General features: G+C 35.9%; 1 protein-coding gene across 2 annotated transcripts in view; it reads left to right on the plus strand.

Annotated features, from left to right (window-relative positions):
* Acss3 (acyl-CoA synthetase short chain family member 3) overlaps window positions 1-16,131 on the plus strand; it is a 169,600-nt gene that overhangs the window by 107,106 nt on the left and 46,363 nt on the right. For both annotated transcript variants that reach the window (XM_008852196.3, XM_029555689.1), the window contains exons 8-9: window positions 1,305-1,456; window positions 11,479-11,582. In XM_008852196.3, coding sequence (XP_008850418.1) covers window positions 1,305-1,456; window positions 11,479-11,582 — 256 coding nt within the window. The remainder of the gene's footprint in view (window positions 1-1,304; window positions 1,457-11,478; window positions 11,583-16,131) is intronic.

Here is a 16,131-nt window from a genome sequence, read left to right on the forward strand (position 1 = left end):
TTTTCAATAAATAAATGCTGCCCTCCATGGTTTTACCGTGTGAATTTTCTATAACATAAGATCCAATGGAAACTCAGATCAGAATTAATCAGAGAAGCTCAGTAAACATTATACACAGTGATCCATCTCTTGGGAAACCATGATGTACTTAACACTTCCAATCCTTCAAAAAATTGTTTAAAATAATGAATTTCTTTTGTTTATCTTAACCTGTGACAAATGGGTTTTACCCTGAAATCTGTAGACCTTTCATTCAACAGATACAAATGTCTGAAGCACAGGGGGAAGTCACAGTGTAAACCAGATGGAAGGAGGGAGGCATGTGGTGGGCCAAGAGAGACTTTATGAGCCAGTTAAAATATTTATAAAATTATTGGTTTATTTTAAAACTTTCTCACATTTCTTTTTTAAAAAACATCAATTAAGTATTTTTTGTTTCTGAATTATGTAATTCATCAAAGTTGCTTATATTTATACATGATCCTTCATCTGAACCTGTACAATATCATTTTGAGACTAACATGCATATATTTGGAGGTAGCTTATGGGGATTTCTTTAATGTATAGAAGTTGCTTTCTTTGATGTGAGATAGTTAACTCCAAAGGCCATTGCTCAGCAATCATTGTAATTTCAGATTTATCTTTTCTCAAATGTTTGAGATTTACTCTTACTACTTTTAATAGTAATTAAAAAAATGTGTTAATGTTAGAAAAATGCAACCATATATCTCATTTAGTCTAGCACACACACATATATATGTATATAGCACACTTATGTGTATATATATATATATATATAAATATACACAATTAGCTAATTCTTTTATGCTCCTAATTTAAGTGAAATATATATTTACAGAATTTTATCTTTCAAAGTTTGGGGAAAAATTTACAATTTGGAAGCTTTAAGGATCCTAAAAGGGACCAAATAGCCTAGGTATTTGCTTTTGACCTTTAATTTGTGGAACATGGGAGTGTTTTAAAACTAAGATTTGTTGAGAAGCTAGCTTTGTTAATATTGCTGTGTTTTATGTGTAAGTGTGAAATATATATTTACAGAATTTTATCTTTCAAAGTTTGGGGAAAAATTTACAATTTGGAAGCTTTAAGGATCCTAAAAGGGACCAAATAGCCTAGGTATTTGCTTTTGACCTTTAATTTGTGGAACATGGGAGTGTTTTAAAACTAAGATTTGTTGAGAAGCTAGCTTTGTTAATATTGCTGTGTTTTATGTGTAAGTATTGAATTGTCAATGAAATATGAGACATTTAACCCAGTGACATTTTAAATGAATCTCATCACAGGGAAAGCCTGTGGGAACACCAGATGCTGGCGCTTATTTCCGTGTACTAGCCGAGCATGGAGTGTCTGCCTTGTTTACAGCACCGACTGCAATTAGAGCAATCCGTCAACAGGACCCTGGGGCAGCCTTGGGGAAGCAATACTCTCTGACAAGGTGAAGTAGGGATGCACAGGGCAAATTACATTAAAAATTGCAATCAAAATAGGTAACACCACTATTTTGGGGTTCTGTAATACTTCTATAGAAAGAGCCAAAATATTCAAACTGTTATGAGGAATGGTTCTTAATACATATTGAATATAATTGAAGTGGTTGGAATATGAACTTCACTGTACATGTTTAAAGGTTTATTATTTTCATATGTGTGGACAGGACAGAAGAGGGAGTAAGCCTCATAGAGCTGAAGCCACCTTATTTGGGTGTTAGGAACTGAACTCGAGACTTCTGGAAGAGCAGACAGTATTCTTAAGCACCGAGCCATCTCTCCCTTGTACATATTTTTAATATACTGTTACACTGTTTACTTTGGTTCAACTCCTACCAAAACATGTCTCTTTTTGATGACCCTGCTTATATTTTCTTTAGAAGATAAAATGATGATTATAAATTCAGATGCCTGCTATCTCAGCATCCAGCTGTTTTGTGGAAATATAAATGGATTCATAGCTTAAATGGAGAGATGTATCATTTGAATTCATGTGTACAGAGGTAATGAGAAAATTATTGTCCAAACTACATTTGTTCAAAGAGTGAAAAAAATCAAAGAGTGAAAAAAATTATTTTAATTTTGTTTTATAATAATCTGCTGTGACTAGCTAGGTATTTTTGTGCTAGATTTTCGATATTATTCTTTTCTTAGTTTAATAGTATGTATATTCGATGGTAATTATAGAAATTTATATACTGAAGGTATTTCCAAAATTAGTTCTCATTGACCTTTTGATGTAGGTCATGGTTTTCATAAACTATGTGATTTTGCATTTTCTTCAAGTCAAAATGTGAGAAGAAGACAGTTTGAATATTTTAAGTTTAAATGCCACAGGGTTTGAATTTTATGTTGCTATGGACAAAAAGAATCAAAATATACACTGTACATTTAGCAGCAGATAGAAACACAAAGCTTTCAGTTTGGGCAGGATCATTAACATTATTTATCTGTTTCTAAATGTATTTATGCCATAAAATAATAGATCCTGATTTACTTTAAATGACATTGATAATATAAATGATGCACAGTTACCTTTTAAAAGGATGTGCTCCATAGTTACACGTTAATATGGAGGAATGAGAAAAAGCCGTACATTGGTGTCCCTGCCCTAGGATTCTAGGCTATTGGCATGGACTACCATGCCAGGGCTCATAGTCAACACTGTGGTTCTCATCACCCAGAATCTGAGCTACCACTGTGCCCTGTCAGTGTTTTTTTGTTGTTGTTGTTGTTTTTTTTTTTTTTTCCATGAACTGTATCTTGGCCACACTCCCCACAGCACAGGCTCTGGGGCAATCTTTCTTTCTCCCAAGTGTCACACCAGGGCTGTGCTCTGCAACCTCCCTTGCTATCACTTCCTATCATTGTCCCAACCACAGCTTTACCCCACCTTCCTGGATCATTATTGCTGTGATGTGCCTAACACTCATGCACACATCAGTTTAGTGTGTGAGTTGTATTCAGTAGTGTAAGGAGGGTTAACTTGTGCCTCGTCTGAAGTGCTAGTTTCCCAAGATTCTGATTCCAGGAATTTGGCTGCACAGATCTTTGGGTGTGTGGATCCTAGTGCTTTTATGTCAGCCATGTCAGACTCAACAACAAGAGGCCCCTCAATCTGTTTCCCTGATAGCTAACATCATTGCCACCAAATCCCACAGCTTAAATCACTGAAGCACACATAGTTGTTGCTAACATTCATCAGCACTGAATAAATTCACATGAGGGCTATACCACTGTGCCATGTGAAAAGAAACCCACAATATTCTGCCCAAGCAGTATGGTCAGGCTGGTCAAGAGGAGGGTGTCCTTCTACTGAAGCTACTCTATGATGTTTGGGTAAACTGACACATTCTCAAAAGCACAGATTTCAGTGAAGAAACCCAAAGAAATATGAATAGCAGACATAGGACACAACAAACAGTATATGATGATCCTCCAGTAAGTGCCCACAAAGAAACAGAAATTTGTGAATTGTCTTAAATGAAATTTTAAAAATGATGCTCTTATAGAAACTCACCAAAATAGAAGAGAACACAAAGGCAATTCAATGAATTAGGAAACAGTTCATGATCTCATAAATGTAATGAGAAGTTAGATCTCATAGCAGAGGAACAATTCTTAAAGCTGAAGAATTAAAGAAAATATACAATTAAGAGTTTCAACAGTAAAGGCTGGCTGTGGTGGCACATGCATTAATCCCAGCACTCAGGAGGCAGAGGCAGGTGGATCTCTGTGAGTCCGAGGCCAGCCTGGTCTACATAGTGAGTTCCAGGCCTGCTGGGGCTACAAGGAGACCTGTCTCAAAAAGACCAACCCCCCCCCAAACAAAACAAAACAAAACAAGAGTTTCAACAGTAGACCAAATAAAGCAGAGAACATGAACTTGAAGGTAAATCATATGAAATGACTTAGAGGCAGAAGATACATAAGGATGATAAACAACTAGGGTAGCATATGGATACTGAGGACACCATTAAGAAGACAAATACATTATGAGATTAATTATGTGCAAGAAAAAGAAAGGGGACTGAGTGTTTAATAATGGAAAAATTGCAAGAAAACTCCAACGATTAAGAGAGGATTAGAGAATTCCGATCTATGACATGTGCAGATATATCAGATGTATTTCACAATTACTATGTACTTTACCTCACATTTTTATCATTTTGTGATCTCTGCAGTCATTGTATTCAAAATACATCTTTAACATCTGATCCTATGCTGCACATTGTAAATCTTTTATGTATTACTGAGTGTAATTTTCCATCCTTTTCTTGAATCTTTTCCTCCCCAAATCAGTCCACGTCCTTGTAAAAAATTTACACTGTGCCCTCGTGCAAGATCAGCAGTTGAATGATTTTTTTTCCAAATGCTGTCCATGTCGTCTTTATGTGCATGTGTGCATACCATACATACACACTGATATTTAACATATAGAAGAGAACATCTAGGAAGCAGAGGGATCTCATAGTTTTTAAAAGTTGTGCACTAATTACAAACCTATTTATGCTGTATTGTTACTCTAGTATTCATGTTTACTAGAACATTACACTTTAGCCAGTTTTAAACATGTGTCATTTTGATTGTCATAACACAACATTGTATTATACCCTCAATTTTTTATCAGGTTTTTCATAAAACTTGTAATTGGCCATTTGAGAACCTTCTCCTGTGATGTGTTCATTGAAATATTTCCAAACTTTTTCTCTCCTTGATTTATAGTTTTTCATTTTGAACCCTAGTCTCTAGGGAACTTATGAAAGAATGATTTTACTTAAATAGGTGTTTTGAAATATTTATAAGTAAAACAACCAGGTTTGTAGTTTACATTGTGAAAAAGTTTTAAACTATGAATTTAATATTATTGTGATTCAGATTACTTTGTAAATCTATGGCTTCTTGCATTGTTGTTTCAGTTCGTTTTAGATAGTTTATTTGTCATTGTCTGTTTAGTCACTGCTTCTACCTAATCATCCCTGCTTAAACAATAACACATTAATGACATGTACAATAGATCTTTTATATAACCTATATCCCATATTCTGTATGTTAAGTGTTTCTTCTTTCCAATGACAGTTTGATGATTCGGAGTTTCAAATCCTCTTTTCTGTGTACCTTTTATTGGGCTTGCAAGTTTTGTGTTTTGCATTTTTTCATTTTGAGGGTTTCATTTTTATTGCAATTTTAAGTTCACTGGTAATGGTATACATACATGAAGATACTCATCAAAGGCTACTTTTTTCTCTGCATCTGATAACCAAAATGATGACTTGTTTGTGCATTTTTCCTGTGTCCTTTTTCTCTTGTGTGTTTGGTTCTATGTTATTATTTCCTTTGTCTTTAAAAAAAAAAATCAGTTTCTTTGAGAATCAGATTTAGGTAAGCCCCATAGAGAAATACTTATTTGGGCAGGCGACTGTCATAACAAAAACCATTTCTATCCAGCTAGAGATTTAGTTGTTTGAAAGCTAGACTTCAGTTTTGAAGAGGAATGGTTACTTTAGCTTACCTTTATGTTAGGGAATCACAGGGCTCCAGCTGGACATCTACATGATATGCAGCACCTTTTACCACTGTCAGTTTTGAAGAAAGTTTTCTTTTCTCAAGAAATTATGATGTTTGGAAATAGTATGCAAATTCTGATCCTGTCATCTACACACTTTTCTTTCTGGTGCTGAGCTTTTTAAACTACCAGTTATTTGCCAATTGGCAAAGTTTTCAGTAACGAAAATCACGAAGTCCCTGACTGGTTTATTATTTATACTTTTTTTTTTCTTTACAGTTCTAATGCCTCCAGTGTTCACTGCCTTTTAGTACACAGATAACTTCAATTTTTTTTTTAATGAGCTGATTTTCTGGTGTATTTAAGAGGAATTGTTAGGCAGAATACCTATTGGTTGTCTTTGCATGCCAAAAGAGATTTCTAAGCTGAAGCAAGTGAAAAAATAGAATTAAGGAAAGATGGAGATGAACGCAGAATATGGTGATTAAAAAAATAATGGCAGCCTGCCATATCAAATGGAAGTTGATGAGCCTCTACTAAAGTGATCTATTTTTTAACATCTGTTGGTACAGGTGAAGAATAATTTTTGCATATTTGGTAGTTGATAGACCTTGAAAGAAATAATCGCTTTTGTCTTCTACCCTCTATTATGTGAAAAGCGTCACCAGAATTTTCTTAATGATTTATCCATTTCCTGGCAACTACTTGCTTTTTATCACAAACTAAAATTAATTTGACAACAATTCTTTTCTTCCATTGTGTTTCTAGGGCCACTCATGCTAGGTAAACTCTCTACCATGAGCTGTAAATGCAGGCCCCAAACACATCTGATTTTTATGTGCTTTTTGTTTATGTGTTTTTATGCTTAATTTTTAGCTCAGTTTGACTCTTAAATGGTTTTCAGTTTTATACCAAATCATGGAAAAGTGCATAGGTTTTATGCTCATTATTTTTCCCTTGTATCTTTTTCTACTGTGCACGTAGCATGTTATCATTTTGTCTATGTTTTAAATGCTAAGGATTTGGCAGCTTTTACTTTTTCATGTATTGATGATTTCAGGTTTCAAATTCTCTTTTCAATAATATCTAAACTGTTATTGAATTCACAAGCTTTGCATTTTGTATCCTTTCAGTTCAGGAATTCAAATTTGTAAAAATAATCTGTAAAGCACTTGCCAATAAAACGGGGCACGTTATTAGGGCAGGCATAGCCACATGTGAGCTTTGGATTCTTGAGAAACTGATATTTTACATTTTTGAATTTTACTGATTTTGTTTTGTCTTTTTTTTTTTGATTCTTGTTTTATTGTTTTCTGAAATACAGTCTCACTACATAGCCTGAGTGACCATGAACTCATTATGTAGCTAGGATTGGCCTCAAACTCCTTCAGTCTCCTGAGTTGATATTTCAGGTTTGGGCTGTTATGCTTAGCTGGATTTTAAAGTTTAGCCACACATGGATATTGTCATATTGTACACTACAGAGTCAGAGCGTATCTAACGAACTTGTGTGTATACACTCCAGAGACCACCAAATTACCATGTAAAAAAAGCAGTTTATTTTAACCTTTTTATATAAAATTGTGATTTTTTTATTTTTATTGAATTTTTGTGAATTTAGTACATATTTTGGTCATATTAAGACTTCTTCCCTTACTTGCACACCCTCAATAGCCTCCCACCCAATTTCCTGTAATAAATAGTATATATTAAGGTCTATCAAGTTAAACCTGTATTCCCAAATGCCTTTCAGTGTGGGGTCATCTACCAGACCCTTGTCAACCTATCCAGCATCACACCCTTAAAAGAAACCTTGAGTCTCTCTTTCTCAGTTACTCATGGTTATTAGCCACCAGCTGGGTGCTGGGAACTGACCAGGGTCCTCTGCAAAAGCAGCCAGTATTCTCGACTGTTGGGCCATATCTGCAGAGTACTGTGAAACATCTGTTCCCTTCAGAAAATCATGTTTTTTTATGATGCCTATCTTTACGGTTGACACTATCCATATGTGACTACTGAGTTTTTGAATGACAGTAATTCTCATATTCATTACATGTTTAATTCATTATAAATTGAGTGTATTTGGCTGAATAAAAATATGCTAAAACTAACTTGCCTTTATCATTCTTCTATGGATATTGTTACTTCAAAAATTTTAAATTACATATATTTTTTGCCCTTGTGCCTTATATTGTGCATCAATTATCTGCATTAGATTGGTTTATACAATATAGTTCAGGTAGTCCAACAATAAATGTCTCACACAGGAGAGACTAAGTTGCTCAGTCCAAGAGACTGAATGTCTCAGCAGTTCACAGCTGCTGCTGAAGGCTTGGGGGATTCTTGGAAACAGATGCTAAAATCAATGAAAGAACGCCACGGCATTGGGACAGATGGAATAGTAAGAGTGAAGTCAAGCAGCGAAAAGAAAATTTCCTCCTTCCATGTCTTTTCATCTGGGCTGCCAACAGGTGCTGACACCCACATTTTAATGTGGGTCTTCCCCCTTCAAATAATCATGAAAATCCTTCACAGGCATGCCTAGAGGTTTGTGCTTTAGCTGATAACCAAGATCAGCCAGCCCATGATTCCAGTTAAATCATTTAAATAATAAGATAGTAGGGCTAGACAGATGGCACCATGAATAAGAACACTGACTACTTTTACAGTGGACCTGAGTTTAATTTACAGCAACACATAGCAGTTCAAAGCTGCCTGCAACTTGCAACTTTCTGTAATTCCAGCTGCATGTGATCCAGTGCCCTCTTCTGGCTTTCCCAGGCATTGAATACATGTGGTACACTTACATGTATGCAGGCAAAACACTCATACACTTACAAAAATTTTAAGGTAATTGTGATTAAATTATTTTATTCTCTGAATATCTTCACATTAGCAGATGATGATCTCTACCCCACCCCCTCAGGAGCAATAATGATGTTTGGAGTATTTTACACAGTTCAACCAGTTCTCTTTGATACTCTGATGTAGAGATACAGTGATTTATCAGTGAAATTACCATATAGAATTTCAGGTGGTAGCATTTCAAGGGTAGGACATGATTTATCAATGATTCATTTATACTTTATGGTGTGTTTTCAATAGCTTGTTTTCAACTAGGTATTAATAGGTAATACTTTCACTATTTTCATCCCTATAAAGGCCAAACTACAGTGTTGAGGCCAATATTACCTATAAATGTCAGGAAGGATGTTAAATTTGTCAATATAACTCAAACATTCTTTTTGTTTAATATATGTGCTAGTTAGTTTTTGTCAACTTAATGAGAACTAGAGTCACCTAGAAAGAATTTCCCAGATGAGAGTGGTCTGTGACCATATCTATGAGGCATTTTGTTAATTGCTAGTTGATGTGAGGGGGCCCGGCCCACTCTGGGCAGTGATCTCCCTAGACATGTGGGCCTGGGCTGTATAAGAAAGGACGTTGGGCAAGCAAGGAGAAATGAGCAGTGTTCCTCCATGGTTTCTGCTTCAGTTCCTGCCTTCAGGTCACTTCCTTCATTGATAAACTGTGGCCTGGGCATTCTAGGTTAAAATAAACCCTTTCCTTGCCAGGTTGCTTTTTGGTCATGGTGTTTAACACAACAGAAAGCTAACTAGAACAGTAACCCATTTTTTGATTCACTTCATGTTATTTGTTTGCCATGCCCCTTTTCTCATTCAAATTCTCCTTCAGGGAATTTATTTGACACTCTACTGTCCATGGCTATAGTCCTTTTGTGATTTGCAGTATCATGATAATAATCCTACCAACATAATCATATTTTCCCTAATGTCATTCCATGTTATAGTCTCTCAGAGCCCTAAGTTCTGTCATCTTTCAGCACAGCACACCATTAAGATTTCTAAGCTTAAAATTTCCATAATAATTACACCTGGTTTGTATTAATTTACCTTCATTTTCACCAACCTTTTAATTTTTTCACCTGACTTTCATCTTTTGCCCCAGTTTTTCTTCAGGCTTTTTTTTTTTTTTTCTATTGTGGTTATTTCCGCCTCACTACTCACGCTTTTTCTAATGTATTAGTTATTTTTCTGTTGCTGTAATAAATGCCATCACCAAGGTAACTTGTAGAAGGGGAGAGTTTATTTGGTTTATGGTTCCAGAGGGAGTCCAAAATGGCAAAAGAAGCCTGGCAGCAGAAGGCAGCCAGGCAGGAAGCTGAGCACTTACATCTCCAAGGACAAACAGGAAGCAGAGAAAGAACGCTTTTTCTAATGTATTAGTTATTTTTCTGTTGCTGTAATAAATGCCATCACCAAGGTAACTTGTAGAAGGGGAGAGTTTATTTGGTTTATGGTTCCAGAGGGAGTCCAAAATGGCAAAAGAAGCCTGGCAGCAGAAGGCAGCCAGGCAGGAAGCTGAGCACTTACATCTCCAAGGACAAACAGGAAGCAGAGAAAGAAACTGGAAATAAGGCAAGGCTATGAACTCTCAGTCTACCCCAGTGGTGTGCTTCCTTCAGCAAGAATGTACTCCTAAACCCCGCAAATCAGTGCCACCAACCAGGAACAAAACACACAAATGCCGGGAGCCTATGGGGACCTTGTCCTTCAAACCACCTCATCTAGAGTCTCCAGAGGATCTTGCCAGCAGAGTTACCACCCTTTCTCTTCTGCATGACACAGAGCTGTGCTGTCCCTGTCTAGCACTTGAGGCTACTCTCTGAGTCAGTGAAAACCAGTTAGCTGTTTATCAGTCTTTTCACCAATACATAGTGGACTTAGATATTTTTTTTCTAAAATAACCATTCCAAAACTGTGCCATTGTTTATTTCCAAGCTTTTGCTTTAATTGGAAAAATGAGTCAAACCTGCATATTTTTCCCACATCACACCTCTGTGGTATACATATTTTTGAGCATCTAGAAATTTTAATCACCTTAAATACTATGTATCCTGACAAGAATCAGTGTATCAATATGCCAATTACACAAGGAAAAAAAATTATTGAAGGGGATTCATGTTTATAGCAAATAGGAATAGAATGTTGTTGGAGCTTAAAGGCAAGCATATTTAAATCTCCAAGAAATGTTATAAGTTAAGAGAGCAGGAAGATACTGTCAGTGGCAGACTACATTGTTCAAGATGAACAGGCAGGTTTTTGTTTGCTGCATGTTTTTCCTTTGATGATAATGAATTAACTGTTCATTCACACATTCTTTTTTCTGACAGACAGGCCATGAGGGTGTGGAACATGAAAGAAAAATAGGCGTTCTTTCAGTGAACCACTAACAGGGTCAAACCAGCTCTATTTTCTTGTTTTATTTTGTTCACTCTGTGTGGCATAGTTTTCTCCTCAATTGATGCTAATTTCCTTTCATCCCTCAGTAACCTTGATTCATTTAGATAAGAGATTTTTGACCTCAAAGGCCACAATAATGCTTCTTTATTAGCCATTTTGTTCTATATATGTTCCCAGAGTAAGGGAAGTATGTTCCTGAGATGATAGTAATCTTTCTTAAAGGAATGCATGGGAAAGAACAAATGCATCGCTTATATGGTAATATTCGCTGTCTGAACTGGTATTTGTGAGTCTATTTCAGGGCACATCCTTCAGAAGGATAGAACAATCAAAATTGGAGCTAAAATTAGCAGGCTAATGTCAAGGAGGAAAAGGCTTTTCATGTTTGAGCACTGGAGGAATGTAGCAGATACATTAGAAAGGTCAGCTCAATTGCTCTTCTTAAAGCTGAACATCTGTAACTGTGAGTTCCTCTTTGAAGCACCTCATTCAGTGTTGTGAGTTGCATGTGTACATATGAGCTCACCAAATAATGTCTCTCAAGGTCCTAGGGCATGATATTCTGCTAATGCTGCTATTTCCTCCATTCAGTTGATGTGATTAGATTTCCCAGTACATTGAAAATTTTAATTAAATTGTTCAGCTTTACTAACAAAGAATTCTTTCAATTCCTTGAGTTCATTACCTCTCTTGTATTCAGGTTCAAGACCCTGTTTGTTGCTGGAGAAAGATGTGATGTGGATACCCTAGAATGGTCCAAAAATGTCTTCAGAGTCCCTGTCCTAGACCATTGGTGGCAAACTGGTAAGCATTTTCTAAGCACTTTCATAAACATTGCTGAAATGCTCAATGACACTGTGAGGATTGGAGGAAGTTCTTAGTATGCTAATTAAAATTCAGACAGTTCTGCTTCCAGAAGGAAATAAAAAACCACTTTCATAATCTTACTATTTTAAAAATATGTGTATTAATCCTTTGGGAATTTCATACTATGTTATTTGATCATTTTCAGATTCCCTCAAGTCATCCTGGCCCTATTATTCTCCTACATCATAGATATAAACCACTAAAGATGTTATACCGTCTCTACTTTGTTTCTTGTATCCAGTGAGTTGCTAACCCTCAGAATGTCCTTTGACGGGCTGATGGATTTATTCCACCTTCAGCCTTTCCATTGCCTTTGAGTTGTGAAAGGAGCATCTGTCCTGATCTAAGTTACCCCCACCTCTCATCTCTATTTTCTGTGCACTCTCATCCACTCTGCACACTGTTCCCATTGTATACTTTTCACCTTATAACATTGATAGGCTTATTATTTTACAATTTGAAAAGTATATATTATTCTCCTTTATACTCCACAGTCTTATACTTATATTTGTTGCTTAGATTCCTCCTCCATTATCTTATCTTATCCTTTCTACCTCTCATCAAGTCCCCACTTCTCCTCAAATACCTTACATGCTTTTATATCTTTAACTTTGTTTATTATTTTACATTTTGAGAATTTCATGCAGGAAATTCCTCCTCCCTCTCCACGCCTCCCTCTAACCCTTCAACTTCTCCTATGTCCCTCTCCCTCTCAATTTCTTATCTTTTTTAAAAAAAATATTATTGCATATACATATATACACTTATATGTGTGTACATGTGTGTTTGTGTGTTGTGTGTGTTAAACACATTGTGTCCTTTTAGTGGTGCACCTCAGTACATGAGTATACAGCTGACCAGTTGGCTTTGAATAAACATATGTATAACTGAAGGCTATGTAACAAAAATCCTAGTGCCAAGGAAGGGAAAATTCCTTGAGTTGTTGGTTAGGTTAGTCCCAGAGACTTTCAAAATAATATTGGCTGTTGCCATAGCCCTTGGCTGCCTCCCAGAGCTTGAAGGTAAGAACCTATTGCTGAACATACCAGACATTTCGGACTTGGAACAATTGAGCTGGAACTGACTTGAAAGGCTTCCTCATGAAGATCAGCTTTCTTAGTACTGGACAGCACCGTGCAAGCTGCCAAGGAAGAAAACCAATTAATGATTCTACCCAGATAGAAAACCTATGAACCACAGCAGTGATCAGTTCAGCAAAATGTCTCTATTGGTGCAATAGTGACACTTTTATTGTGGGGTAATCAACAGCTGCCTAATTGAACTTAATACCCACTAAGTAGGAGGGAATCCATGCCAAATACCCATCACTGGGTAAAATACAGTGCATTCTTTTCCTTGCCTGGTCAAAATGGAGTATAATTTTTTATAACCTCAAGTGTTCTTCCAGAAATGCTTGCATAAGTTTTGCTTTTACTTCTTAAATGTGACTGTATCAAATCTTATTCAAAGGAAACATCACATTAAAAATAAAATTAGGAATTACATATTCTTCTACATATTTTATAGATGATAGTATATGTAGATGAAAGTTGTTAGTACTTTGAAGCATAAAAATAATTGGTCATTGAAGCCTGTAAAACACGCATATATGTCTCTGGTGTGGACTGAATTTCATGTGAATTTTCAATTTGTCATGAATTCATTGTCGCAGGGAGTTGGGGGTTACACTGTGCCTGTGTTGTCACTGTCTTGTGCAACTCATTACTCTGCAAAATATAAAGGATTTATACCAACAATTTGGCAAATTTCTCTTTCCATTACTTAAATTTAATTTTACCACTCTTTTTGAGAAGAAGCATTTAGTGTTTTATTCAGTTAAGCCTCACAGGTACATAATGATTAGGAAGACAGGTATCTGGGTAGATAGTTTTGTACTTCCTTATGAAATTTCATTCTATGTGATGAAAGCGATACTGGCTAGTAGGATACCTAGTTAGAATTTTTATTTATTTACATAGAATGAATCAATTTATTACTTTCATAGTTGAATGTTTTAGTTAACTGTAAGGTAACATTAAATTTCTGTACTTATTTACATAGAATGAATCAATTTATTACTTTCATAGTTGAATGTTTTAGTTAACTGTAAGGTAACATTAAATTTCTGTACTTGCCACAGTTCTCTTTACTAAGGTGATAGTAAATACACTTACAGAGAAAAAGGCAAATTCTGAATGCGTGATTATTAATTCTGAGAGAAAGAAATAAAAAAAACCCTGGTGTTTCTAGCACATCAATGAATGTCCTAATATTTTACTAATCAAATAGATGCTTGCTTATTTTCCTGAGAAATATGTTCAAAATACAATAATCCTTAGCTGGGCATGGTGGTGCATGCCTTTAATCCCAGCACTCTGGAGGTAGAGGCAGGCAGATCTCTGAGTTCAAGGCCAGCCTGGTCTACATAGTGAGTTCCAGGCCAACTGGGTCTACAGGAAGACACTGTCTCAAACAGTGATGTTTGACCTAAGAAATAATTTCTGTGTGGCAAATTTTACATGTTCTATAGAGCTACTGGAAGTGATATTTATACAGACTTGCAAACTTTTTCGTTGTTTTTTTGAGACAGGGTCTCCCTGTACCTCAAGCTCATCTGAAATACTCCATGTAGACCAGGCTGCTCTCAATCTCACAGAGATCCATCTGCTTCTGCCAACTGAGTTCTGGGATTAAATGCAAGCTACAGCATGCCTCCTTGAGGGGGAATTTGATTAGTCTGGATTTTATGAAACTAGACCTAAAGGATCCAGCAAACTTCAGTCATGCCAGTTGTTAAATCAAAACCATTGCTCAAACACTGATACCATGTTTTTTTAAAAATTATTTATTTAATAACCACATACTTAGAAGAAGCATTTCATTACAACAACATTGACATATTCAATAACAGTTTCCAGAGCTAAGATGCATCTCTTTTAAAATTCGCTGTAAATTTTTAGGTTTAAAGTTGAATTATTATAGTTATACAATATTGTACTCAGTATAAACCCTATAAGATACAAAATTAAATGAGGTTTTAACCTTTAACAAAGATCTCCATTTCATTATTAAAATACACAGTTTCATACAGAAAGCTTGATTTTTAATGCAATTGACATTAAGATGTTTGCACATGCATTTCTATTCTCTGTATATCTGATTGTTACTAGTCACAGTCGGTTACTTTCTGAGCTCCTTGGCATCTAAGCATGGACAAAAAGTCATCAGGTATATTTCAATGGTAATATTTTTCACATCTACTAATTACTAAGGAGCAAATTTTATGCTTTGAAGAATTATTATTTTATCATTATTTTTTTTAATTTTTAATAACATGATTAGAAGAAGCATTTCACTACAGCTTTAACATATTTAGTAACACACTCCAGAGCAAGAGTACATCTCTTTCACAAGTGGCTGTTTCTAGGCTTACACTTGAATTAAAACAGTTACACAATATTGAACTCAGTATAAGCCCTGTAAGACATAAAATTGAATGAGTTTTTAACCATTAAAAAAGATCTCCATTTCATTTTAGAATATATTGTTCCTTGCAGAAAGACTCATTGTTTTTGCTACTAAAGCTGAGATGTTGGCTCACACATCTCTAATCTGTATGTATCTGATTATTACTAATCATAATCAGTTGCACTTGGATCATTGGCGCCTGTGTATATCTATAAAGTTATCGGGTAGATTTCAGTGGTAATGTTTATCACCCCTACTAATTAACATGATGTAAATTTCCATGCTTCTTCCTCAAATATAATACATATTTTAAATTTGTTGATTTTCTTTGTGTGTGTATATCACATAGAACATCCCAAACCATCTTATTCAACTATACACCCACTTCCCAGATGGCACCCTCCCATAGCCTCCCTCCCTGCACTAGAGCCCTTATACTCTGATATCCCTGCTACTGTCTGCTGTGTGGTCAGCACCCTCATCCATTCCCCACTACTTGCCCTTCTGGTGAATCTAGTCAACCTATCTGGAGGTCTTTGTTTTAGGAGATTCATCTGCTCCTCATCTAGCAGCCATCAGTTGTCAATATTCCTTTAGATACGATTGGGGTCTGCTGTTCATTTTCCCAGTTCTATGAGGTAAAGGAAAAGAAAGAACCTGAAAGAGAAAAACAGTAGGAAACAGGCCTTAATAAGGGAGATATGGATAAAAATTGGGTTAGTTTAAGGGAGGGGGGAGGGAAGGATATACAAGGAACCTACGGGATAAAGGGAAAGAAGGAGCTCAAGAGAGGTAGGACCATAGGAGAAGGGTATTATTAAGGGAGAAAGAGGGGAGATGGGGGCAACTTAAGTGGGAAAACCATGATGGAGGAGTGAGACAATGTGAGAGATAAATAATGCCTAGCTAGTTTTGAAGAGCAGAGGGAACTATATGACTCCTACAACCTACTGACAAATTATACATAGCAGATCAAGAAATATATGTCTAGGTAAGGTTTATCTGAGAACAACTGGTC

Source organism: Nannospalax galili, unplaced genomic scaffold (assembly GCF_000622305.1).
Source record: "Nannospalax galili isolate Female #2095 unplaced genomic scaffold, S.galili_v1.0 scaffold390, whole genome shotgun sequence".
In the NCBI taxonomy this organism is placed as follows: Eukaryota; Metazoa; Chordata; class Mammalia; order Rodentia; family Spalacidae; genus Nannospalax; species Nannospalax galili.